This window comes from Dipodomys merriami, unplaced genomic scaffold, assembly GCF_024711535.1.
Source record: "Dipodomys merriami isolate MVZ:Mamm:240054 unplaced genomic scaffold, mDipMer1.0.p SCAF_365, whole genome shotgun sequence".
Classification (NCBI taxonomy): Eukaryota; Metazoa; Chordata; class Mammalia; order Rodentia; family Heteromyidae; genus Dipodomys; species Dipodomys merriami.
This window is the reverse complement of record NW_027205215.1, coordinates 327,546-354,775: the sequence shown is the minus strand read 5'-3', so window position 1 is coordinate 354,775 and position 27,230 is coordinate 327,546. Positions and strand designations below refer to the sequence as shown.

Here is a 27,230-nt window from a genome sequence, read left to right as displayed (position 1 = left end):
CTGTCACATGAGGTCTGGAGTGGAATTTTCCACTGGTGGCCTCATGTCAACTCTCAAAAAGTTTAGGATTTTGGAACATGTCCAAGCTGTAATTGTATGTGATATGGAGACTTTTTTTTTTTTTTTTTTAAAGGAAGTAGTCTGCCCTGTGCCTACTTAAGAAGCATGGAGTTATGCTTTACAATCATGTGCTTTAGGTCAAAGCAGGAACTAAGGTGGCCTATCTGTCTCTCTTCTGTGCTAAGATTTCAAGAGAAGAGAACTCTGCAGTGTTTCCTTGAGATTTTCTCAGTTGTGATTGAGAACAGCTGACCCAGACAGTTGTGTGGGCGATCAGCACTCAAAACCTATGTGTTCCTGACCTTCCAGGGTTAGATCTTGAAGAGTATAAGAATCTTCCACTTCCTTACATCCATTCCCATTAAGATTTGTAGTTGAGAATAAGAAGAATCTCGTTTATTATGAAATACCAAAGCCAGAGTAACTTGCTAAACCCTTCTTGCTGTTTTTTTTTTTCTTTAATTTGTCTTAACTTTCTTTCTAGAGAAATGATGGATTGTGTCTTTGTTGGAGAGCTCTGGGACTCTATTTTACCTCCCCTGCTCCATATGGACACTTGCATGTTGAATGAATGAACTAGCATGATAGAGAGGGTGCATTGGTCGTAAGACCTGAACTGAGAGCTTCATGCTCTTGTTTAGCTTTTTCCACTCAAGATTGGTACTCTATCAGCTGAGCCATACCTTCACTTCTGGCTTTTTGCTAGTTACCTGGAGATAAGAGTCTCTTGGATTTGCCTGTCTGAGCTGGCTTCAAGGCAGAATCCTCAGATTTCAGCCTCCTGAGTAGGATATTGGCATGAGACATGGTACCTGGCAGGGTAGTCTACGTTTTGACCTCTTCATTTGTTTGCTGAGGCTTCTAGTACCATTTCGGCAACACAGAAGAGCAGTTTGTGCAAAAAGGAAATAGCAATAGAGATTATGATGAACTGTATTTTGAATTAAAAAGCAGCCAGAGTCTGTGAGTTCTGCTATGTGAAAGCAAAGGCTTTGTCCAGGAGACTAAATAATTACGAGAAACTTATTTTTCAGATTGTGGATACCATAATTCATAAATAATCAAATCTAAATATACACACATTTACCCTCACACACGAATGGACATATAAGTATCCTAGCAGAAATCTGTAACAAAAGTCACTTGTCTAGTGCTGTTTGCTGTATTATCTATACACTGGGAATCGATGGAGCCCTAAGGCTGTAAGAGGCACTTGGAAACGTAACTTTGTTCTACATTTGTAAACAGTTTGAGGAGTAGTCTGACTTCTGTTAATGAAAGGATAAATATTCCCAAGAAAATACTGGCTAATCTACAATGTGTCTATGTGACCTCCTTCTGGTACTTCACCTGCCTCTGCTTGTGATCATTACAGACTTCAGAAACTGGGGACAAAGCAACTAGAAAAATGCTCTGAGCTAGGTACTGCTGGCTCCAGCCTGTAATCCTAGCTACTCAGGAAACTGAGATCTGAGGATCGTGGTTCAAAGCCAGCCTAGGTAGAAAAATCTGTGAGACTCCCCCGCCCTCTTTTTTTTTTTTTTTTTTTCCATTTGTGGGACTTGCACTCAGGGCCTGGGTGCTGTCCCTGAGCTCCTTTGCTGAAGACTAACATTCTACCACTTTGATCCACAGTGCTACTTCTGGTTTTTGAGTGGTTAATTGGAGATAAGAGTCTCATGGGGACTTACCAGATTGGCTCAAACTGCGATCCTCAGATCTCAGCCTCCTAAGTAGCTAAGATTACAGGTGTGAGCCACAGGTGCCTGGCATAAACCTATAAGACTCTTGTCTCCAGTAAACTACTCAGAACAAAACCAGAAATGTAGCTGTGGCCCAAATAGTGGAGTGCTAGTCTTGAGCAAAAGAAGCTCAGGGACAGTGTGTAGGCCCTAAGTTCAAGCTCCAGGACCACCACCAAAAAGCAAAAGTAAACTAAATGCTCTGGGCTTCAAGGGACTTACCTACTTCTGCAATGTCTTAGCTTCTTTAGTCTCTCTGTGGGCTCAGGTATATTTACATTATAGTGCTTGAATTCTTGATCATTTCGAAGACTTAGCAAAAAACACATCTGGTATCAAGAAAGTCAACTTGCAGTCTCTTTATCTTTTTTTTCTTTAACTTTTTCCTTGAAGCCTACAGACTCTAGAATGATCCTTGTTTCCTGTACTATCCCTCTCTGAATTCTTCTCTGTTGCACAATGTTAAATCTTACCCTATGCATAATATAGTGAACATTGACACACCATTGTCTGTCTTTTCACCCTATGAGGTTGTGATTGTTGAGTCTTTTGCCCTTTGAGGTCAGGAACTCTAACTCTTCGGCTCACTGTGCTAATAGGATGTAGAAAATAGTTATTGATGGATATAAGGTTTGCTGACACTTAGAAAGATAATTGGAATCCTTTGATAAATTCTTGGCATAATAGAAAGATTGTTTTGTACTGACACCTAGATCATAACCAAAATGGAGTAGGGGGTGTCTCAAAATTGGTAAAATCTGTTAAAAATGCTATAGATCAATTTGAAAAAAATCTGTTGTTTTAAGGCATTTGGTTAGAATGGTGCAACATTTATTTTTTTATTTAAAAAAATTCTATTGTAAAGATACTGTACAGAGAGGGGTTACAGTTACATGAGCAAGGTAATGCATACATTTCCTATCAAGCATTGTTGCCTCCTCCTTTGTTTGTCTCCTACCATACCTTCTCTCTCCACCTCCCCAACTCCTCCTTCTCCTGCCCCAAGTTGTAAAGTTCATTTTCAACATAGTGTCTTCTACATCTCATTGTTACAATGGGTCAACCTGTATCCTTGTTTCAGCATTTTGTTATTTCCCTTCCCCTCCCCAAATTAGAAAAATGTATATACAAGATGCAGGGTACCGGAATCAAATACAGTGACAACAGGGGCTTTATACCATAGTAGGAAGAACATACAAATGAAAAAAAAATCACACAGTACATTAAAAACAACAGCAACAAAGAAAAAAACATCTTGTGTCCACAGAATGGTGCAGTATTTAGAACTTAATTTATGTTCCTTCTTTTTTTAACTACCACGTGCTGCTCAAAAATAACTAATTGACAAACATTCTCTAGGTCTTCTCTTTTCCTGGTTTATGTCTCTGTGCATTTGGATTACAGATCCCATTTACACCCCTTTTATATGTTAACGCAGTGTAGGAGGACTATGTACTCAAACTTGGCTTATTCTTTATTTAGTTTTCACCATAAGACTTTCTGCAGCAATGCTCTTAGGTCTTAAGATCAAGCTTTTAGTATATTTTTGTTCCTTTAATGGAAAGGATTTGTAACATATGCATTAAATTCAAACCTTCTTAAGGGAAAGCATTTGGATGGATGCTAATTTTGCTACATTTGAAGCATTACTATTATGTCATTAATAGGTATTAAATAAAAAGTATATGCTCTCTCACAGTTTATTCTAACTATATTCATTAGTTATAATAACATTTAATAGTTTGAGTAGCGTAAGAATTAAACTTAAGGGCTAGGAATGTGGCTTAATGGTAGGGTGTTTGCCTAGCATGCATGAAGCCCTGGGTTGGATTCCTCAGTACCACATAACCAAAGAAAGCCGGAAGTGGTGCTGTGGCTCAAGTGGTAGAGAGCTAGCCCTGAGCAAAAAGAAGCTCAAGAACAGTGCTCAGGCCCTGAGTTCAAGCCCCAGGACTGGCAAAAAAAAAAAAAAAAAGAACTTAAGCTACTTCTTTCATTTTCAATAATACTATTAATAAGTTAATAAAATTAACTATTAATAAGTTAATAAAATGTGCAAATACTGGAGCTTGAATTAAGAGCTTTGTGCTCTCGCTTGGCCTTTTTTGCTCAAGGTTGGTGCCTTACTACTTGAGCCACACCTCCACTTCTGTCTTTTTTTTTTTTGCTGGTTAATTGGAGTTAAGAATCTCACTGACTTTTTTTTGGCCTGGGCTGGCTTTGAACTGTGATCCTCAGCTCTCAGCCATCCGGAGCAGCTAGAGTCTTTAGAAACATAGTTTCCTTGTAGTCATTTCACATCTCTACCTTTTTATTTCTATTTTTTTCTCTATTTCCCCCCCTTAAGTTTGCATTTTGTTTGTGCTGCCTTGTGTTGAAGCAGGTTGCTGTGTGGTTTGGGGTGGAACTTAACCTTGGCTTATGTCTCTCCCCACACAGTCCCTTCAGTCCGAATATGTTCATTACTAAGGCCTTGCCACTGCGGTGAAAGCGGCTGTGCTTAGACATCTGGATGGGCAGTGTGGACAAAAAGTACCTACTTACCGCATGGATTCCTGCTCTTTACCTTACATTAGAGAAAGCACTAAGATAATACCTTCGAGAGACTTGAAGCCAGAAATCTGGCTAAATGACTACTATAAATGCACTGAAACTGTTTATGGAGATTTCAACCCTTTTTTTAAAAAAAAAAAAAAAAGACAGTTTTAATGTTGAATTTGGTATTTCGAAAGGTTATTTCTAATGTATTTCAGTAATACATTTGTTATATGTACAGTGTTATATTATGTATGTATTGTGAACTTTGAAAGTCTATTTTGATAAATTTATAAATATCTAAAAATGATGTATAAAAAACCTAGACTATATTTTGATTTAGATTTTCCTGCTGTTTGCTACCAAAAATTTGTATTTTAAGACTTCGTTTTAGTATGGTTTTGTCTACAGTGAATTCCTCCTCATTAAGATAAAATAAGTGAGAAAGTTTAATTTAAAGAAGTCAAGTTTCTCTATACCAAGAGTAGAATCTTTTTGATAGGGCTTATTTAAGACAAAACTGTTTTCTTTTGGTTTCATTCTGGAGCCATTTAAATCAGCCTTGTTTCTAGCAGGCAGTCCAGTTCGAAATCAGCTTCACTGGATGTTTCTCCTGAAAGCAGGATTCTTCTCTATGAAAGGACTCAACATTCCAGTGCTTTTATTTCTTCGCACCTTTCCCAAGAGTGCTTTTTTTTTTTTTAATGCCTTAAACCATTTACTTATTATCTTACTTACTCTGTACATATGCAGAGGAGGGGTATATATGTTGAAATCCATGTCTGAAATTTCCAAGAGCTTTGTCCCTAAGTGTACAATGATTATTCTAATGTCTTCTCCCTCCTCCTCACCTCCCCCTGCCCCCAACAAAAAAGCACTTCAGAAGTGATTCAGTCAATTAGACTCTTCTTGCTTTGGGTACAAGGTGGGTTCATAATGTCCTGTGGTTTGACACCACTTTTAAATGGATGAAGAAGAAAACTGGAAAAGATGCTGCTAAGTAGTTCTCCATAGTAAAGGAGATATTTTTTTTAACTGAGTACAGCCCCCTTGGTGTGTGTGAACCTAGTGTGAATCAGAAGGAGCCCAAAGGCCTTGCTGCCCTGTGTGTACGTGTGATTTTTATATTCATGCTTCAGAGCCTGTAAGCAATGTCATTTGTCTGGGAGAAGGAGGGCCTTGGGTTCTCATTCTCTGCCAGACTTTTTTTTTAAATGGGCAACACTGACATGACAAGTGAAATGGATTCATCTGAAGTTTTTTGTTGTATCTATTAGGAATACGTTATCATATTAATTAGGAAGGGGTGACTTGAGATCCTGTTATGTATGTGCTTCAGCAAGTCATTTTCTCCATGTTTTGATTTTTTTTTTACATCTTTCAAAAAGGCATCTGATGAATGTTTGACTCAGGTTTGTTATTCTATTTTTCAGTCACTGCAGTACCAAATAATTGCACTCCATGGATAGAAAAAAATGGATTTATATGCTTTGGGAATCAAAAGTTAAAATAAGAGGAGTTAAATTGTATATCTTTTTCAAAAGCTGGAAAGATACTGTATTTTATTATCAGTTAATGTAAAAATGATTAGCTGTATAGGAAGATGATAGTATTTTTTTAAATTATGATTGAAAAGTAATTCAGATGACATTTAAAAAGTAGGGGAAAGGGAACTGTACTGATGTTTTCACTTCTGTGAACACTAATTTGTGTGCAGCTATTGAAATGATTGTGAGGTTGACTACTGTAAATTTTCCATAATTATGTGTGTGAGTTTAAGTCATATGTATCTACATGTGTATGTCTTAAAAATTACTTATACACATGTGCATACATAGACACATCAAGAAAGGGAGGTCTACACCATAAAAAATATATAGCAAAGTAATTCTACTCCATTGATAAAGTTGTTGGACATGTATTTTGTTATGAATAGTTTATCTTCCAAAAGATATTTTGTTCTATTTTAAAGTGTAGATAATACACTGCTAATAAATAATAAAAGTTTTATGCAATTTATTCCTGGGCTTTTGTGATTTGGATTTTGAATAACCAATGTACTGAAGTTTCTTTTGTTTGTTTGTTTGTTTATGTGCTGGTACTGGGGCTTGAACTCAGTGTCTGGGTGCTGTTCCTTAGCTTTTCGCTCAAGGTCGGTACTCTTCCACTTGAACCACAGCTTCCTCCCAGATTTTTGGTGGTCAATTGGAGATAAGAGTCTCACAAACTTCCCTGCTTGGGCTGGCTTTGGACTGCCATCCTCAGAGCTCAGCCTCCTGAGTAGCTAGGATTACAGACATGAGCCACTAGTGTCTGGCTATAATTTTATTTTTTGACTCAGTATGGTTGGTTCCCTTTGGGGTTTCTCAGGATCTTTATTATGGATTTGTAGTTTGTCTTTTCTTGGCCCGCCATGTACAGTGAAATAAGAGGGACAATCTACTTTGAATTCCACTCAAGTCATATAATGTTCCTCTTCACTCCTTCCTTCCTTCCTTCTTTTCCTTCCTTCCTTCTTTCTTTCCTTCCTTCGTGCTTATTTTCCTTTAGAATAAAATTAATAAAATACTGTTGAGAAGCTGGGCAGCAGTGGCTCACACTTACCTATCTCCAAATAGCCACCAGAAAACTGGAAGTGGCGTTGTGGCTCAAAGTGGTAGAGCGCTAGCCTTGAGCTGAAGGGCTCAGGGACAGGGCCCAGGCCCAGAGTTCAAGCCCCATGATCGATCCCCCCCCGCAAAAAAAATACTGCTGAGGACCAGTGTTGTGGGTCTTTTGTCAGTACTGATGATTATTGACTGATATAGCTACTGATTATCAGAAGGAAGATTGGGCACCTTTCTAAAAGAGAACTTAGAGAATCAAATCAGATGGAACAAACTAACCTTCTGTTGGACTGATGCCCAGAGCATCAGCTTGGAAAGATGTTTATTGGAGACCTTTCTCATATGAACTTGGGGCTCTCTGGGTTTCCCAGCGGGGGAGCAGGAAGATGGCTTCATTTCTTGCGCTGGGAATCTGCAGTTAGCTCTCCTCACAACACTGCAGGAAATAAACATGGGTACTAAGGGTCTCATGGGACCACATCCTAGGTTAAAAAGATGTCTTAGGAATCATGAACCTACTGAAGAAATACCTCTTCTCCTATAGATGAAATTATTGTGGGAGGGGGAAATAGCTGCAGGTTAAGAAACAAATAGGCTGCCGGGCACCGGTGGCTCACCCCTATAACCCTAGCTACTCACGAGGCTGAGATCTGAGGATCGCGGTTCAAAGCCAGCTCGGGGAAGAAAGTCCATGAGACTCTTATCTCTAATAAACCACTAGATAAGCACTGTGGCTCCAGTGGTAGAGCGCTCGCCCTGAGCTGAAGAGCGCAGGGACAGTGCCCAGGCCCAGAGTTCAAGCCCCATGACCCACAAAAACAAACAAACAAAAAAAAACACCAACCAACCAACCAAACAAAAAGCAAAAGAAACAAGCTAAGCGCTGGTAACTCACGTCAGCAACAATGCTAGCTACTCAGGAGGCTGAGATCTGAGGATCATCGCTTGAAGCCATGCCAGGCAGACAAATCCGAGAAAGACTTTTATCTCCAATTAACCAGCAAAAAGGAGGAAGCAGAGTTGTGGTTCAAGTGGTAGAGTGCCCAAAAAGCTAAGCAGGTGTACCAGGCCCTGTGTTCTGGCTGAGGGAGATTTAGAATTGTGTGGATGGATAAGGAGAGGCAGTGACTGAGTAGAATGGTACCCCCTTTCTTCTGGGACCCTGGGGAAAGCAGAGATGGGCTATCCAGCCTGCACCTCCTCTTCCAGAAGACCTTGGGAACGCAGAGACACTCCAGTGGAACCTCTACTTCGTCCTCTGCAAAGTCCAGATAATGGCTTCAAGAAAGCAAAGACCTCGGTGATGCTGGAGCAGATGTATGGTCCCCTTGGGGTGAATGACAACCACTCAACTAGATGTTAGGGCAGCGAGACTCTCCAAGAAGTATAAAAGAGGAACTCCAGAGCCTACAGTGGGGCTAACTGATTTCCAGGCCTTACTTCTCACTCCCTTACATTAGAGAAGAAGTCTGAACTCTCCCTCTCTTCCTTCCTCCTCCTCCATTTCCCACCTCCCCCTCCACTTCTTTTCTCCCCATCCTCCTCCCTCTCCTCCTCCCATCTTCTCCCCTCTTCCTTGCCTGGGAAGCAGGTAGAAAAGACGTCACAGTATGGCAACCTTCCCAGTCCAGAGCTTATACCAACCCTCCAATAGCTAAGAGATTTTTCCTCAGTTTCTCCGGACATTTGATTCTTACTTTCAAATAAACTTTGTGTCTGTGTCCACTTTTCCTGCCTAGTAATTATCCATTTGGTGGACAGTTATGCCTCTTTAGAGGCGTCTGTTAATTTGTCTTTTTGTAATAAAGCTCTCAACTTTTCACCCCCTCTTCCTGTGTCCTTGTCATCAGTTTTTGGTTGCATTTGGAGCAATGAACTTGACTCATACAGTCACAAAACTCTGGTGCTGGCAATTAAAAAATAATTGATTAAAAATTTCCACTTTCAACAATCTTCTTACCTATTGATCATTGAGTTTGCATGATTGTCTTACTCTTAAAGGCAAAAAGATGTATAAATCTCAAAACACATGTGGGAAGACTACTCAGTTATTTCTATGTTTCTATCATCTAGGACTCAAATATTGCAGGAATATGAATTTACCAACTGTAAGCAACACACATGCATGTTTGGATCTGTTCTCACTTGCTTTCTTGAGTGAGCTGTTTCCCCCCTTCCTCCCCCAAGCCACTTGCTGGTGTATAAGTAGAACAGCATGACGTTTCATACCTTCTTTGTGGTCTGTGCTCTTGAGGCAGAGTTAATGCTGCTGCGAGAGGTGGTGAGTTCTCCTGTGAACACTCCACAAAGGAAAACTCTAGTCATTGTCCTTTCTGAGATGAATTCTGGATCACAACAGGAGACACATGAAAAGCATGACATCCAAAGTCCTTTATTTACACAGAGGTTGCATAGGGGTGGCAATCATGACCTATAAAGGAGAGTAGAAAATAGTTGTATCAGGTTATTTTGAGCTGAATTGAAATGTTAATATATTCCCACCCCGTTCTCTTCTATGGATTGAATTATGATAATCATATCAAGAAGGAGAGAAAAAAATAGCTTTTCTAGAGAGTGTTCAGCTATTTTATTTTGTAAGTGCTAGGTAAAAATGCATTTAAAATATATTGGATAGGGGTGACTTGTCTTAAGTAGACAAACAAATTGGCTGATCCACTCACTCCTGTGCATTGTTTTCACCTGCCGACCTCCAACGTGGAGAGGAATTTCTTCTTTGCTGTTTCGTCTTTGGATTGAATCAAGTTGGCCCAAACAGTTTTGAGAAATTGTACTGCAAGTGAAAAATGGGGTAGGGTGGGAACTGGAGAAACAACTAAAAAGCAAAGCAAAACAACATACTAGAAATGACCACAGTTGCAAATACTTACACTAAATAAATTATAAAAATAAAATAAAATAAAATTGATCTAAAGTATAATTCTCTTCTAAAAGGACCTGAGGTAACTTGTAGACAGCAGGCTACCACAGGGGAGCAAGTTAGGGGTTTTGAACACAATTAGTATTAATTGTGTGTGTGTGTGCCTGTCCTGGGGCTTGAACTCAGGCCCTGGGCTTTTCTGCTTAAGGCTAGTGCTCTATCACTTGAGCTACATCTCCACTTCTGGCTTTTTTGTTAGTTCATTGGAGGTGGGTATCATGGATTTTTCCTTCGCAGGCTGCCTTCGAACCATGATCCTTAGATCTCAGCATCCTGAGTAGCTAGGATTACAGGTATGAGCCATAAGTGCTCAGCTTTGGCCGCCAGTTTTTGAGGTAATTGCTGCTAGGACTTAAAGGTTAAGATCTGTACTCTTCTCAGATGTCATGGAGTATCTGTCCTCTCTTCTTCAGTTGGACAAATTTATACACATCTTTATCCAAATCTGGATTTCCTATTGGGATTTATTTTACTGGTTTTTTTGGAGGGGATTTTTCCAAAGTGGAATTTTTCAATCTTCCCCATAGATCCCCTCAATAATTATATCAGATAGGTTAGAATACAATGCTCAAAAGACAAATTGAAGCCAGAGATTAGGAATGTATGATGACAATCTCCGTCTTTTCTTATTCCTGACCTTTTCTAGAGCTAATGTAGCTTTACTACAGTTAACGTAACTAAAGCATTTCCCTTTGGGAAGTTAAATGAAATTTGAAAGAAACAGAGAAGAGGCTTGAGATTAGTTAAAAGATATATTCGTCTTTGCTTTTATAAATAAGTAAATAAAGCAGTGGTACTCAGTAGAAACTGTTGAAAATGAACTATACAACTTATAGGTGGAGACAGGAGGTGGGAGACATTGTCCCAAAGGAAATGTACTCTTCACACGTGATTTATGTAACTGTAACCCCTCTGCACATCACCTTTATAATAACAATACAAAGTTAAAAACAACCACAACAAAATGAATAAGGAGCGATGGTCTTGAAGGCAGAATTTTAATTCTATTTTATATATTTTAAGAGATACCCAAAGAGGCATATTCCAGAAGTTTCCATCAATTCTAGAAAGATGTAGACAGTTTCTTTCTAAAGCAGTTTGAGTGTTGTCCTAGCGTGCATTTTGTGAGTGCCCAGCAGGGCTGGGTAGGCTTGGCTTGCCCTGAGCTGAGGCAGTGTATAATCTTCACTTCTTCTCTTTCCTATGGCCCTGATCTATCTGTGGGCCAAAGACTTTTCTCACTACAGTTGCTACTAGCTAGAACATAGTAGCGCTCATGATCTTCAGTGACCTTTAGTGACCTTCAATGACCAAGGCTACCTGACCAGGAAGGACATTGAATGGCAAAACTAAAGAAAACATTTGGCTTTGTGCCCCTGGTGGTAGGTAGAACACAGGACCACAGGGCCCCGGCCTGGGAGTTCTGTCCTGACACTGCACCAGACACCCAATAAGGACCACTGCCTTGTCACCGCAAAGACTCGGGCTGCTCAGCACAACCCTGAGAAACTGACTAAGCTGACAAACAGTGATTGCAGAATCGCTTGATCTATTTGAAAGTCAAATCTGTTGGGAAAATTATCCTTAATTAAGGATTTCTGTTTAAGTGACAGGTAGTTCAGATTTGTTAATTCTAAGGTAAACCAAAAGAGGAAAAGTTCACTCTGTTGGTCTGGAGGAGAAATAAAAGTCAATGACTAAGTCAGGCTCTTGGAGACCCAGGAGAGCTCTTTATATTGGGGATCCCCCCCACCCTTTCCCAGTTTCTCCAGCTCTGGAAATAAAAGACTTAGCCCAAAGCAGCGTGCAGCAGCTACGATTTATTACATGAAAGACTGCACATTAAGTCAGCAAGGAGAAGAGATGCATGGGCTGGAATCTGTAGGAAACCAGGTAATATTTTCTTAGAGGACCACCTGCTGAGTTCTTTAGCAACAAGTTACATCAACATACTGGAAGTAGTGTGCAGCAGGAAAGTCATGAGAGACCCAGCCTCCATGGTTTTTATTGGAACTGGCTGTGTAGTCACACCTGCCTAGCATGACACAAAATGGCCGACACCGAGGAGCAGAGCAAGTATCCAGACTATGCCACAGAGTTTTGCATGGCCTAGTCAGTGGTCACTTCTCATTCAAAGGAAATTCCCATCCATGTAAGAATTGTCCACCAGTCAGATTCTCCAGCACCAGCTAAGGGACTGCTTTCACTCTGCCACACTGTAGAAGGGGAGCTGGCTGGGTCATAGCCAAGTCGTTTTGTAGTGACTAAAGCTTACCTAAAGGTGTACTTTCTCAAGGAGTTGATGTCAAAACTTCTGCTTTCTGACTTGGTTAGGAAGTGGGGAACTGAGGTCTGAGAGCTAGGAACTTTTTGGAACTCCAGCTGGGTGAGAGTTGTTTTGTTTTCAAATGAAGGCATTTGGAGTGGTATAGCTTCCTCTTCTAAAATGCTCTATTGGTCGTAATAAACATGCTACCATCGATGTCTTCAATTCTGCAACTGGTTTCAGGCAACAATAGAGTTGGCAAAAGTTCTCTCTCTCTCTCTCTCTTTCTCATACACACACACACACACACACACACACACACACACACGTGTGTGTGTGTGCATGCGTGCTGGTTTCAGGCGATAAACTCAAGACCTTGACCTCTTGCTTAGCTTTTTTGCTCATGGCCTCACCACACCTCCAGTCTGGAATCTTTGCTTTAAAAGCCATAATAAGCTATGTGCAGCTCAGTGGTAGGTTGTTTTATCTAGCATTTGTGTAAGGTTTCATCTCCTGTACCAGAGAGAGAGAGAGAAAGAGAGAGAGAGAGAGAGAGAGAGAGAGAGAGAGAGAGAGAGAGAGAGAGAGAGAGAGAGAGAGAGAACTAGTTTAGAAATTTTGCTTACAGTAACTATGCCACCTACCTGATATTTACTAATTATAAGAAATGAAAATGTGGGGGCTGGGAAGGTGGCTCAGTGGTAGAGCGCTTGCCTTGCATGCCTGAGGCCCTGGGTTCGATTCCTCAGCACCACATAAGCAAAAAGAAAAAAAGCTGGAAGTGGCGCTGTGGCTCAAGTGGTAGAGCTCTAGCCTTGAGCTGAAGAGCTGAGGGACAGCGCCCAGGCCCAGAGTTCAGGCCCCATGACCGGACCCCCCCCCCAAAAAAAAAGAAATGAAAATGTGCATTAATCTAGCTTTAAGATATTGTAATCTAAAAATAAATTTTAAAGTAATGAAAATTGATTTAAAGAGTGATAGCACAGGTGCTTTGAAAATATGTACATATGCCAGGTGCCAGTGGCTCACTCTGTAATCCTAGCTACTCAGGAGGCTGAGATCTGAGAATCATGGTTCAAAGCCAGGCTGGGCAGGAGAGTCCATGGGACTCTGATCTCCAATTAACCACCAAAAATCCAGAAGTGGAGCTGTGGCTCAAGTAGTAGAGTACTAGTCTTGAGCAAAACCAAAAAAAACCAGGAACAGCACCCAGGCCAAGTTCAAACCCCTGGACCCAGATACACACACACACACACACACACACACACACACACACACACACACACACACACACACATACACACACACACACACACACACACACACACACACACACACACACACACACACACAGGGCCAGATGTTGGTTGCTGACACCAATGAGATCTGGTTCGGCAAAGTTTCTGTGGTGAGCAAACACTGTGGAATGATTTTGCAGAAGGACTTGGTGGAAAGCTAGCTCTCTCCCAAACAGGACTTCACTGGCCTAAAAGGAACAGAAGCAGCAGGAAGGGAATGGAGGATGAGAACTCACATTTATCCACAGTTTGGAGATGTGAATGTAGGTGGATATCCATTCACTCACTCCATAGCAGTTACTGAAATACTACAGCAGAGCACCGGTGGAGTTAAAACCACCATGCAGGAGTCCATGAGAGTCTGAGCAACCCAAAAAAGCCTGGGAAAAACAAGAGTTGCTGTTTTCATAGGTTTCAAAAAACAGGATGAGAAGCGTCTAGACATTTGTACTTACAGTGCTAGGAATTGAAAGATTTGTTAAGAGGGGGACCTCATGTTCTGGACTTGTTTTCAAAACCTTTCGTGGTACTGGGATTTGAGATCAGGGACTTACGTTTATTAGGGAGGTGTTTTATCACTTGAATCATGCTCTTATGCCTTCCTTTTTTTGCCTTAGTAATTTTTTTCCAGATAGTGTCTTTAAAAAAATTCTTTCATTGTAAAGGTTTTGTACAGAGGGGTTACAGCTATTCCCACTTTTCCTCCTCCACTCCAGCTCCCCTCAGCCCCAAGGTGTAAAGTTCATTTTCACCATAGTGTTTTGTGAGTATTGCTGTTGCATTGGTTCACCTTTTGTCCTTATGTTTTTGTCTGGGTCTGGACTTAGACTGTGATCCTCCTAATTCTGCCTCCCATATAGCTGCGATTATAAGAATGAACTACCATGCCTGGCCTTCACCATGTGGTTTTATCACACATTCACACACATGGAGGGACACGATCCTTTTGGAGGCAATGGATCTGAAAGAAAGGGGAAAATTTCTATATTAAAATCCCTTACTGGAAAAAAAAATGTTTGGATAGAGACCAAACCAAAGCAATTTTAGCTCAAATTGATTTTCCTGGAAAAGCTGAAAATGTAGTTCAAGGAAAGAAATGCCTTGGCTACATTACAAATCAACACTATCAACACTTGAAAGCATGCTCAGTCTAAATATCCTGCACTCCAGAAGTTCTCAAGTAGCCAAATAGCTTCATGGTAGAAGAAAATTATCTGCTCCTTTAGCGACTGCAGATTCCGTAGATTCTGCAGACCCAGTAGTTCCGACTCAGCCCTGAGTGATTCTGGTATAGGCGATTTGAAGATCACAGCTCAATTAACTCTAAAAATGCAAATGTAGAGTTTCTTAAGTGAAGAGTCAGTGGAATGAGGAGTCATGCTTGAGAAAATGATCTCTGACCTAACCCAATTCAATGCAGCCATTATGTGTATGCTAAGGGATAACCTTGAACTAGCTTACCTCCATCATGTGTGTGACTTGTTAAATCATTCATAGTCTTTGAGTCTTCATCTTTCCAATAAAATAAGATCAGATGACCAGTCAGGCTGTGACAGCAAAATGCCATGAACTGGGAACTGAGAGGTGGTGGAAATTCATTCTTTACAGTTCTAGAAGTGAAGACCTCCAAAATGGAGGCTCGGGCAATTGCATCTGGTTGGAGGCCACTTCCTGGTTCATAAAGGAGATCTTCACTTTGAGTCCTCACGTGGCAGAAAGATCAATCCATTCTCTTTGCTGTGGGCACTGATCTGCCCTTGAGGCCTCAGTCCCCATGATCCCATCAGCTCCCATACACTCCATTGCTTAATACCATCACCTGTGCGATGGATTTCAGCATGTGAATTCTAGTTGGCTACAACAATCAGGGACAATGTTGATGCTTGGTTGCCTGAGTGTTTGTTTGTGTGTGTGTGTGTGTGTGTGTGTGTGTGTGTGTGTGTGTGTGTGTGTGTGTGTGTGTGCCAGTCCTGGGGCTTCCACTGGGCACTGTCCCTTAGCTCTTTTGCTCAAAGCTAGTGCTCTACCACTTGAGCCACAGCTCCATTTTGGGCTTTTTGTTGAAGATAAGAGTCACATGGACTTTTCTTCCCTAGGCTGGTTTTGAACTTATAAACTCTTGAGAAACTAATAGAGTTCCTTAATTTTTGTCCATACAAATGCCCAAATACACATTTTTGCACAAACTTAGGAAGAGTTTACGTGAACATCCTGTGGCATTGAGGGGCAGAGGGTGGGGGCAGGCTGGATTACTGGAATCTGTGTGTAATGACCTTAGTTTACATTGAGGGATCCTCTCATTATTGTCCACCATTCTCAGCCCCTTAATGGAGTGCAGGCCTCTTGGTCAAATGCTTTGCATAAATTTAATTGTTATAAGAACCACTCAGAGGTAGGTGACCCTTCCTCCTCCCCCCCTTAAAAATGACAAAATACAATTATCAAGGTAAAAGAGCTTCCTCAAGGTCCATGACTAGGAACAAACAGACCCTGGATTTGACTCTGACCTTTTTAACCTTGGGGGTTAGAGTTTCTCAATTTTGGCCTTGTCAACATTTGGGTTGGGACATTCTTTATTGTCCTGTACATGTGGGATATTAATCAGCACCCTTGTCCTCCATTGGCTAGATGGCAATAACACCCAGTTCCCCAAGATTTGAAAACCAAATCCTGTCTCCAGAAAGTGGTTCCATCTTCCAGGATCTGGGGACAAACAAAATCAGTCACATTTGAGAAACCTGGCTCTATGGTTCAGTCTCCTACTGCTGTTTCTGTGGCAAAGATATTAAACCTCAATCATTAATATCTTGAAAGATATTAAACCTCTAAAATCTGATAGGGCAGGAGAAAAGGCAAGAACCTCACCACAAGGTTGTGTGTGCCTCAGTTAAAAGATTTCATGAAGGCAGCTGGGCGCTGGTGGCTCTCCCTTTCATCCTAGCTACTCAGGAAGCTGAGATCTGAGAATTGGAGTTTAAAGCCAGCCTGGGCAGGAGGAAGGTCTATGAGACTCTTACCTTCAATTAGCCACCAAAAAGCCAGAAGTGGAGTTGTGGCTCAAGTAGTAGAGAACCTACAGTGAGTGTAAAAGCAAAAGGACAGTGCCCTGTGTTCAAGCCCCAATATTGGCACCCCCCCAAAAAAATAAGATAAAAAGATTCCAGTATGGAACTAAGGACAGATAATTTCTAGCTTGGTGATTCTCTGTAAGTTTTATATCTTCTAAAAGCTCTACCACTGGACTTCCTTGTGATGGCCAATGCTTGCAGATAATTGAATTATTCTCAACTCTGGCGTAAAAGTGATTTTGTTCTTTTGAAAAAGAAATGAGCAAAAGCATCAGGTACTGAGTTCAAGTCCTGGTTTTGGACAGCACCCCACCCCCTTCCCAGGAAAATATCTACAATTTAAACAAGTTCATACCAATCTCTCAGTTGCATAATATTTGAGAAGCCAAGATCTGAGGAGATCCAGCTGGGATTTGAAATAATGGGATTTTAGACAATTTGCTTAGGGAGGTTGGTCTGTGGCTTGGCTAAGAGCAGAGTGTGAAGGAAGTAAAAAAATGGGCAATTTTCCCTGAGACCATTTACCCCTTGGTTTCCCAAAGTATGTGGGACAGTTGCTGTGTCATGCTTTGGTAGAGCAAGACATTCTTCAGTGCCAGAAATGTCTGTATGAGACCCTGTCAGGCGTGAGCTTGGGGGTCTGTGAGAAGGGTTGTTTTCAGCAAAAATTCTGTTTAAAAATTATGTGGTAACATAAGCCACAGGAATGTGGTTCCATGAAGCTTTAAAGTATTTGGAAAAACTACTATATTCTGCTGCCTAATCGTTTCTATCTTGAGAAGATAACAGACTGAAATTACGATCTTAGAGGGCCCTAGATTTATGTGGTCAGCATTTATTTATTTATTTAATTGATTTATTTATTTCTGTGTCAGTCCTGGGGCTTGAACTTAGGGCCTAAGTGCTGACCATGAGGTCTTTTTCTTTCCTTCTTTCTTTCTTTCTTTCTTTCTTTCTTTCTTTCTTTCTTTCTTTCTTTCTTTCCTTCCTTCCTTCCTTCCTTCCTTCCTTCCTTCCTTCCTTCCTTTCTTTTTTTTTGGGTCCGGTCGTGGGGCCTGAACTCTGGGCCTGGGCGCTGGCCCTCAGCTCTTCAGCTCAAGGCTAGCGCTCTACCACTTGGGCCACAGTGCCACTTCTGGCTTTTTTTCTTTTTGCTTATGTGGTGCTGAGGAATCAAACCCAGGGCCTCAGGCATGCAAGGCAAGGACTTTACCACTGAGCCACCTTCCCAGCCCTGTATTTTTCTTTCTTTGCTCAAGGCTAATGGCTCTACCATTTGAGCCACAGCTCTACTTTCTGGCTTTTTGGTGGTTAATTGGAAACAACAGTTTCACAAGCTTTCCTGCCCAGGCTGGCTTTGAGCCACAATCTTCAATCTCAGCCTCCTGAGTACTTAGGATTATAAGCGTGCACCTGGCTTCAATACATATTTATTTCTGTGTCACATACCTGGACTAATGAGAACCTTCCCTTCAAGTAGCTGATTATCTGGAGAGAGAATCCCCAAATCCAGGACGCAGTGACATGCTGAAGTACTTTTAAGACTAATCTAGTCATAAGAACCGTAACTCCCTACAAGAGGTGGAGTCTCAGCTCAGATCTGCAAGATTTTGACTTGGCAAAAGTGGATGCAGATGGTGGATGGTCAGAATGATCTCCACAAACTCTGAGCAGCAGGCTGCAGGGCATGGCTGGAGCCGGCTCCCAAGAGAGAGGGAGGGAGTGGAGAGGGCGTGTGTCTCAGGTACAGTGATATAACACAGTGATAGCAGGCAAGCCACATGAAGGAAAGAAATGAAACTCTACGAAAGACTAAGTGTAGTGGAGGAGACTGGGGACCAAGAATCCATCTTTGAACCAGTCTACCTTGGTTTGAACCAGTTCCTAGCTATGTAAGCTTCGGCAAGTTATTTAACCACTTTGTGACTACTGCAAGATGGATCTGGAGGACAAGGTCACTTAGAACTCATTCATTTCCCACTTTCTCTCCATCCCTTCCTTTCCTCCTCTTTCCCCCTTTCTCTTGCATTACTGGGGGCACTCCTGGGGTTTGAACTCAGGGTCTTGCACTTACTAGACAGGCCCTCTACTGCTTGAGCCACACCTCCAGCATGTTCGCTTTCTGGACAATGTAGCGTGATCTCAGCATATGTGGCCCTGTGTTCATGAAGTTGCTTGCAAGGACACCCTCTGGCTTTGTCCCTCTGATGGTTTGTGCCTTCCAGCTGTCATCCTCAGTCTGCCATGATGCCCAGGGGTGGTCGTGTAGAGGGGTGTGGACAGAGTATCTCTGGCGGGTGGTCCAGAGCGGAAGATGGGAGGTGTAGGGAGATGGCTTTGGGCCAGAGGCAAGTTCCTCAAGTTGTCACATTCCAGTAAACTTGAGTTTGGCTTTCCAGTTATCATAGCAGTGTTATTTTTGAAATAAAGAGACTGGGACATCTTTGATTTAATAGTTTCACACTTTGACTTGTGAGTTTTAAACGTTTAGACAGATGGTGTGTAGATTTCCATCTGGACATCTCCCCTTGCCTGCAAATTTAGGAGTGGGCCTGGCTTGGAGTAGGCTGTAGGCCGGACTCAGAATAATGCTTGGTATCCACGATGTGTCCTCAAGAAACATTAGCCACAGTGATGCTAGGATTAGATAGAAGACAATGCTTTGGGAGACAACTAGCACGGTCTCTGTGGTGGTGAGGAACACCACTAAGGACAGTGATGGCCACAGGACACAGGGCAGGGCAAGGCAGGAGCGAGGGCCAGCCTGATGGCAAATTGCAAAATGTCTGCAGCTCTGGTGGGGGCAGGGAACTTGAGGGTGGTAGGAAAGAAACTTCGAGTGTCTTGTAGGCACAGGTGGGAGGCTTAGAACAGGATGAGATCAATTAGGGAGAAAAGAGAGAAAGATGAGAACCAAGAACAGAGCAGCTAGGAGCAATCCATTAAGAGGCCCATGCTGGGGGGGTGGGGGGTGGGAGGTGGGTGTCTGGAAAGGAGCAGACAGGGGGGCAATAATAAAATAAAGAGAAGTGTGAGGAGGAGTGAGCCACAATGGAGTTGGAGAAAGCGAGGACGGAAGACTCTCTGGGTTGACAATTAGGGGTTGCTGCCGACTTCAGCTAGAGTTATGGAGAGAACGAAAGGCTTGGGGTTGCTTATGAGTGGTGAACAGGAGAACAGCTAAGTAGATGCAGAAAACCAGCCCTTCTGGCACACAAAGGAAGTGAGCTATGTCTAGTAGCCACCTTGAGAAGGAAGTGGAGTTCAGGACCAGCTTTATTAGGTTGAGGTGGCTCAACCTCAAAAAGGTTTCAGAGGCTCTACCTCTGAAAGGTAGAGGGAATGAGCAGTGGAGAGAAGGGACTGGGGATACATCAGGAAGAGTGAGAAGTGGAGGAAGCTCCTACCGGAGACAGGAGCAAAGAAATCACTTGAGTGTTTCACCTGGAAGACAAATAACTGAAATCACGTATAGAGCTCAGCAAGGCCCAGCATTTACTGTGTGCCCATCACTGTTCTGGCACAGAGAATAAGAAAGAAATCCCACCAGACTGAGGTGGCTCCAACCTACTGAGGAGGTTGAGATTTGAGGCTTGTGGTTGGAGGTTAACCCTGGGCAGGAAAGTCTGGGAGGCGTTTCTCTCCAATTAACCACCAAAAGTTTGAAATGGAGCTGTGGCTCAAGTACTAGCCTTGAACAACAACAAGAACAACAAAAAGCTAGGGAAAGTGCCCAGACCCTGAGCTGAAGCCCCAGTACCAGCACAAAAAAAGGAAATCTTAATTTATATGATGTAAGTTCTATAACATAAAACCAAAATAAAACAAAAACAAAAACCAAATAGGCCAGGGTTAGAAGAAGCAGGATTTGGACACAGAAGTACCTATGGGACAGAGCCTTTCAGATGGAACTTTGTCGTTCCCCCCCCCCCCCCCAAGAGAAGACACAAACTAGCAGCCAGGACGGACCTTGGATGTGGCATTCAAATGCAGATGATCTTTTATGACTAAGTGAAGTGTGAGAGAAGAATTTACATGTTCAACAACAAGTTTTCATGATAAATGATTTGAGGAATGTCCTGAAGGCTTGCTGTGCTTATTGTACTCAACGCTTTAATAAAGCCAAGTGAATATCAGTAAGATTGATATCTGAACCTTCAATCCATTGAATAATCATTGTTCCTCTTCTCCCTCCACCAACCATTTCCACGGAGATCCAATCTAACTCAGCTAAATCTGTTTAAGTCTTAGGGCCCATCCATCTTAAATCATTAATTAAATGAAGGTTTGAAAGAAAGAAAAGCAAGGGAGGTATGTTCTGTCATCCTGAAAGACTAGTCTTAGGAACAGACTGAAAGACAGAACAGATCTCTCCTAAGTGGCAGAATAAAGGAGGGGAAATGCTAAATTCATAAGCAGGGTGCCCCGACCCGCAGGACGTCGAGGGCAGTGAACCTAAGCTAGAAGGAATGAAGGGACAAGAGACACGAAGAATGACAGCAAGACAAGGGTTCTGATCAAGCTGCAAATTTTTATTTTTCACACAGGGGTATTTATATGCTTGGAATAAGGAAGCTTTTTCATTGGCCGTTAAGGAAGCTTTTTCATTGGCCATTAAGGAAGCTTTTTCATTGGCCATAGCAGTGCAGGATGTTTACTTAGGGCAGGATGAGGGTGGGATTCTGTAAACTCAGCCTCAAGATGTTCCAGTGAGATAGTCAAGCCTATTATGTTGAGAGACTCAACTTTTGGCTCCCAACAGCAGGGATTCAAAGCAGAAAGGGGTCTTTGTTTTGTGCTGGTCCTAGGGCTTGAACTCAGAGCCTGGACTTTTTTCCTCAATGCTAGCACTTTGAGCCATAGCTACAATATAGCTTTTTTCTTCTTAGTTAGAGATAAGAGTTTCATAGCTTTCCTGGCCAATCAGGCTCTGAACCTTTGTTCCTCAGATCTGAATGGCTGGCGAATGGCTAGATCACACATGTTTGAAGCCATTGAATGGACACTTCTTATGACGTGCAAAGAATCCACTACGAGGCCAATTAGGGATCCACTAACCTCACCCATGTTCTTCTACGACATCCTATTACGGGTATTCCTTATTGAGCTAAACTTACGAAATCTGATTTTGCTAGTGGAAAAATAGTTTGTTGGGGAGAATACTCTTGTGAACAACTAACTTTCCAAAGGAGTGAATGAATTAGTATTTGTGCAAAAGCAAACTAAAATATCAGACGCAAATCTCAAAGACACCACACAATGAAAAGGCCTGAAATGAAAAACCATCTTTGTTTTCACACATTGGCTCCTTCAGTGCCTTCCCTTCCCCCTTACATCCACTTTATTTATTTATTTTTTAATATATATATTATTGTAAAGATACTGCACAAAGGGGTTACAGTTACATGAGTAAGGTAATGAGTACATTTCCTATCGAGCATTGTTACCCCCTATTTTGTTTTACCCCTACCATCCCTTCCCTTCCTCCCAACTCCCCCCCCCACCATTGAAGTTGCAAAGTTCGTTTTCAACATAATGTCTTATACATCTCATTGTTACAATGGGTCAACATATCCCTATTTAAGCATTTCTTACACCCACTTTTAAAGAAAAGAACACACACACATTTTTTTTTTCTGGTCCTAGGGCTTACACTCTGGGCTTGGGCACTGTCCTTGAGCTTTTTCGCTCAAGGCTAGCATGCTACCACTTGAGCCACAGCTCCAGTTGTGACTTTTTGGGATTAATTGGAGATAAGAGTCTCATGGACTTTCCTGCCCGAGCTGGCTTCAAACCATGATCCTCTGATCTCGGCCTCTTGAGTAACTAGGATTATAGGTGTGAGCCAATAGCGCCTGGTAAACCTATATTTTAAAGCAGTTTTTGCTTAGCAAATTGGAGCAAAGGGTACAATGATTTCCCAAACCAAAATTTGTTCTTCTCCTATAAGTTGATAGCTTTTCTGGCAACACATTGTACTGGAGTGGTCCATTTGCTCAGCTGGTAAAGTACCCAAACACGTATTCACTCAATTTCTAGTGTATGTTAGGGTTCACTCTGAGTGGTGTACCAACTATGGATGTGGATAGATTTATAATGATGATTATGTCTACAGAGTAAATTCAATTAAGCTGAACTCTGAACCTTCATCCTTTCTCCCCCACCCCAATTCCATGCTCCCCAGTTTTACCTTTCCCAGAAGACCATAGAGGTAGAATCATACAGTGCGTAGCCTTTTCCAGATTGACTTCTTTCACATAGAAATATGCATTTAAGTTTCTTCCACATCTTTCAATGGTTTGATAGTTCATTTTTTTTTATTTCTGAATAACATCCTATTGTTTTGATATACCACTGTCACCTACTTTAAATCTGACCATGTCGTTTTTTTTAACCTCTCCTCAATTCTTTTTACTGCGGAAACACAAAGACAAATTCCAGAGAGAAGTCAGGTGATGAGGAAAAAAGAAAGCCCTGAGATTATTATTTAAATTAAGGCTTTCAGACTTTCTGTGGATAATTACCCTTGTCTCATTTTACAAGGGGGGGGGGAAGATGAGTTTCAATTAGAATATAAAGTAGTCCTTCTAATGTGGGAATGAAGAGACTAGTCCTAGGTATTTGGGTTGTATTTATCTCTGAGAAAAGTCTAGCCTCCAGCATGCATCAGACTGAGATGAGAGAATCTGGGGAAGTGTAATAAGATTTCCTTCTAACGGGGAAGGGAAGGAAGGACAGGGAGGGAAGAAAAATGAGGCAGAGTAGAAAATAAGTTGGCTGAGAGGAGGAGAGAAAAGAGAGGGAGAAACTTGCTAAGCACAGGACTCTCCGAGCAAGGTATTTTTCTTCCCTTTACAAGTTGGGAGCTGTTGAATAATTCATGCCGAGCGTGGCAAGGCTGTCTCTTCCCTGTGTGATGTATAACGGAGCAGGAGAGAGTTCTGAGTGGGTTCGTCACATCAGCCACCACTCTTGGTGCTCTCCCCTGGAGCTCAGCCTCTGCAGCCTGGCATCTTTGCTGCCTGCCTGCCTGCCTGTCTGCCTGCCTGACTGCGTGCCCACCTGCCCGGGGCTTGCAGCCTGCTGGCACCTTACTTTCTCCAGTTCTGCTGCCAACTGAGAAGACTTCCCACAAGCGGCCGCTTCCTGCCTGGGACAGGTGTTTGGATGCTGTTTGGTAGAAGCTGGGCCTTTGCCCCTGGCACGGATCCCAAGCTGAGCGCGGAGTTTCTCCTGTTGCTTTCTGGACCACAGATACTGCTGCCCGAGAAGGTATTTCCCCCTCTGCTACTGTCACCAGCTAGGGACGAGCCCCAAAGCCAGCTCCCCTCCATTCTGACCCCCCTCGCATTCTTCTTTATTTTTTTCTTCTCCCAGCTAGGATAGGTCTCTTTGAAATGAACAACTCCAGCTGATAATATACTCTACTATACTGTGTGTGTGCGTGTGTGTGTGTGTGTGTGTGTGTGTGTGTGTGTGTGTGTGTGTATGGGGGATGGGAAGAGGGGACTGCTCTTGATTTGGCCTTTGGTCCTGGGACTTACCTGGAGCTGCTGTGTGTGCAAGGCAGCTTCCCGCCCCCCCCTCCCCGGCACGGGAGACATTTCCCAGGCAGGCATCTTGTCATCTGCCACCCCCATTCTCCTCGATCTCCCCCCTCCCCTCCACTCCCTGAGCCCATTATTCTGCTTCAGCCTCCGGTGGGTGGCAGAGGGCCTCCAAGGATGTCTCTGCCCTTCTCTCGGCAGGCAACCAAGTGTCACGATGGGCCGACGCTAGGGCTGGAGGGGTGAAGAGTTGGCCAGAATGACCAACTCCTCGTCCCCATCCTCCTCCACCACCGGGGGGTCGCTGCTGCTGCTGTGCGAGGAAGAGGAGCCGTGGGCGGGCCGGCGCATCCCGGTGTCGCTCCTGTACTCGGGTCTGGCCATCGGGGGCACGCTGGCCAACGGCATGGTCATCTATCTCGTGTCGTCCTTCCGAAAGCTGCAGACCACCAGCAACGCCTTCATCGTGAACGGCTGCGCGGCCGATCTCAGCGTGTGCGCCCTGTGGATGCCCCAGGAGGCCGTCCTGGGGCTCCTGCCCGCGGGCTCCGTGGAGCCCCCCGCGGACTGGGACGGCGCCGGGGGCAGCTATCGGCTGCTCCGGGGTGGGTTGCTGGGCCTGGGGCTCACGGTGTCCCTCCTGTCCCACTGCCTGGTGGCTCTGAACCGCTACCTCCTCATCACCAGGGCGCCGGCCACCTACCAGGTGCTGTACCAGCGGCGCCACACGGCGGGCATGCTGGCGATGTCCTGGGCGCTCGCCCTGGGTCTGGTGCTGTTGCTGCCGCCTTGGGCCCCGCGGCCGGGGGCCTCGCCGCCGCAGATCCACTACCCGGCGCTGCTGGCGGCGGGCGCGCTGCTGGCGCAGACGGCGCTGCTGCTCCACTGCTACCTGGGCATCGTGCGCCGCGTGCGCGTCAGCGTCAAGCGGGTCAGCGTGCTCAACTTCCACCTGCTGCACCAGCTGCCCGGCTGCGCCGCCGCCGCCGCCGCCTTCCCCGCCGGGCCCGCGGGCCCCGCCGGCCCGGGCGGCGCCGCCGCGCAGCCGCAGCCTCTGCCCCCCGCGCTGCAGCCGCGCCGGGCGCAGCGGCGGCTCAGCGGGCTGTCGGTGCTGCTGCTCTGCTGCGTCTTCCTGCTGGCCACGCAGCCGCTCGTCTGGGTCAGCCTGGCCAGCGGCTTCTCGCTGCCCGTGCCCTGGGGCGTGCAGGCGGCCAGCTGGCTCCTGTGCTGCGCGCTGTCCGCGCTCAACCCGCTGCTTTACACCTGGAGGAACGAGGAGTTCCGGCGCTCCGTGCGCTCCGTCCTGCCGGGCGTCGGGGATGCGGCCGCCGCCGCCGCCGCCGCCGCCACCGCCATGCCAGCCATGTCCCAGGCCCAGCTGGGCACCCGGGCCGCGGGCCAGCACTGGTGACCCGGCCGGCTGGCCGACGGCCCATGATCCCCCTTGTACGGTCTCCCCCTGATTCCCTCCATCCCTCCCCACCCCAAACCCGGCAAAGACTCCTGGAAGCCCAACAAACCCCCACCCTTCACCCCCTCCCCATCCATCGCCCCAGGGCAACACCTGAACCCAGGTCTTCCCTCCAGTGGGGTCATGGTGTCTGGCCACCTGGGGTGTTATTTATCCTTCTGTGTCTCTGTGTTAGAGAATCCTCAAGTCAAAACTCTGCACAACTTGCCATTAAAAAAAAAAAAAAAGAACCAACCAGGTAATAATTTTCCAGACAGTTTTGTGTTTAAAAGAGAGATTTCAGGAGAATCTAACCCTTCCCACTTTTCATCGTCTTACCTAGGAAGCTCCTGGAGTGTGCAGGAACGAAAGGAAATACTACTGGGGAAGGAAGAATAGGCAGAGAGGATCTTTTGGTAGATGAAATCTTGGTCTCTTAATCTGGAAGACTGAAGCCGCAGATGTGTACAGAGGTGTGTAAAATGCCACGAAAGATCTCAAGCCCCTTATTCTTAAAGTGTTTTCTTTCTTTCTTTCTTTTTAAAAAATAGAGCCAAGTCCTTTTTGAATGAGATAGAATCTTAGCCAGTGGGAAAACAAACCACACTTCCTCTTTTACACTCCTTTTTCTTCACATCTCCTAAGATGGATTGCATTTCCAGCACGGAGTGCTACAGTGTGAACCAATTCTAGTTTGTTCATTGATGGTCTGGAGCCAGAAACGGAATTGGGAAAACAAGAGGATTTTCTTATTTTAGGTACCACGTTCACATTCTTCTAAAGCATGCACGTTTGTGGCCGCCTTCATTTTGTAACCAACTGATTTGCCTTAAGACTGTGGTTGCAAGCTTTGAACATTCTGTACTATAAATGGTTGTTAGGGAGAATAAGTCCTTCTGTTTTCTCTTAAAATATCTCCATGCACATGATATAACGAGACACTAACAACGCCATAGCTGCATAGCTAATAGTAGCTGCCGTTGCATGCTCTTAGATGCTAGAACTTAATGGGCATGTGGTATCCTAAAGCAATACCCATCAGACAAGGACATTTGACTTCTTTCCGATGCTAAAAGAACTGGCCTTCAATCATTTGAAAAGAGACACAGAAATACCTCTGGCTAGCTAGAGATCTTCTCGTTTTGACCTCATGTATGAGAAAACTCCTGATTGGGACTTTATGTTCCAATTAGGGAACTGTAGTCAAAATGGAACAATAATACACTTTGACTCTGCAAAGCTACCTGTGCTCTTTCAGGGTTTAAACAAATCACTCATTAGGAAGGAACACTGTTTTGTGTAAATTCATAGATATTGATGTTTAACATTAATCTCATGTCTGTTAAAGGCAGTGATATATATATAACTATATATAATATACATATATATGAGTTCAACTGGGACTCTTCTGAAATGTATTATTTTGAAGCTTATCACTTCTATCTTTGCCACTAAATTTATTTAGAGACATTTGATATGCAACACCATGTGAAATAACCTTATACAATTAAAATGGGAAGGAAGTAATATTAATCATTTACCAGACTGCTAATGACATCAAATCTGGGGCCTACAGTCAAGATGAACTGTACCATCCAGGAACAGGACAGCTGGTTTAGTGACACTCCTGGACATTTGAAGCCAGGATACCAGGAACATTTGTGAACTTGAATACTTATGGGAAACTTTGATCTGTTTGTAGTAAAAGAAAATAAATATG

General features: G+C 43.6%; 2 protein-coding genes across 4 annotated transcripts in view; both read left to right on the top strand.

Moving 5' to 3' along the window:
• LOC138804446 (dual specificity protein phosphatase CDC14A-like) overlaps positions 1 to 8,664 on the top strand; it is a 151,370-nt gene extending 142,706 nt beyond the window's left edge. Inside the window, exon 16 of one of the 2 annotated variants that reach the window (XM_069988704.1) lies at positions 8,153 to 8,664. In XM_069988704.1, the coding sequence (XP_069844805.1) occupies positions 8,153 to 8,218 (66 nt within the window). In that variant the 3' untranslated portion in view covers positions 8,219 to 8,664. Of the gene's footprint in view, positions 1 to 4,241; positions 6,357 to 8,152 lie in introns of those variants that run through there. The other variant, XM_069988705.1, reaches the window with a different exon arrangement.
• A 14,826-nt stretch (positions 8,665 to 23,490) lies between these two features.
• On the top strand, positions 23,491 to 27,230 carry LOC138804445 (G protein-coupled receptor 88). Of its 2 annotated transcripts, none has more exons than XM_069988700.1 (2): positions 23,491 to 23,785; positions 24,262 to 27,230. In XM_069988700.1, exon 2 carries the CDS (start codon positions 24,320 to 24,322, stop codon positions 25,469 to 25,471), a length of 1,152 nt encoding a protein of 383 aa, XP_069844801.1. In that variant the 5' UTR covers positions 23,491 to 23,785; positions 24,262 to 24,319; the 3' UTR covers positions 25,472 to 27,230. The 2 variants fall into 2 exon arrangements, with proteins under 2 accessions (XP_069844801.1, XP_069844803.1); XM_069988702.1 differs by having other exon boundaries at positions 23,491 to 23,835.

Coding starts and splice junctions, on each gene's coding strand:
- LOC138804445 (XM_069988700.1), top strand. CDS start 24,320: ATGACCAACTCCTCGTCCCCATCCTCCTCCACCACCGGGGGGTCGCTG.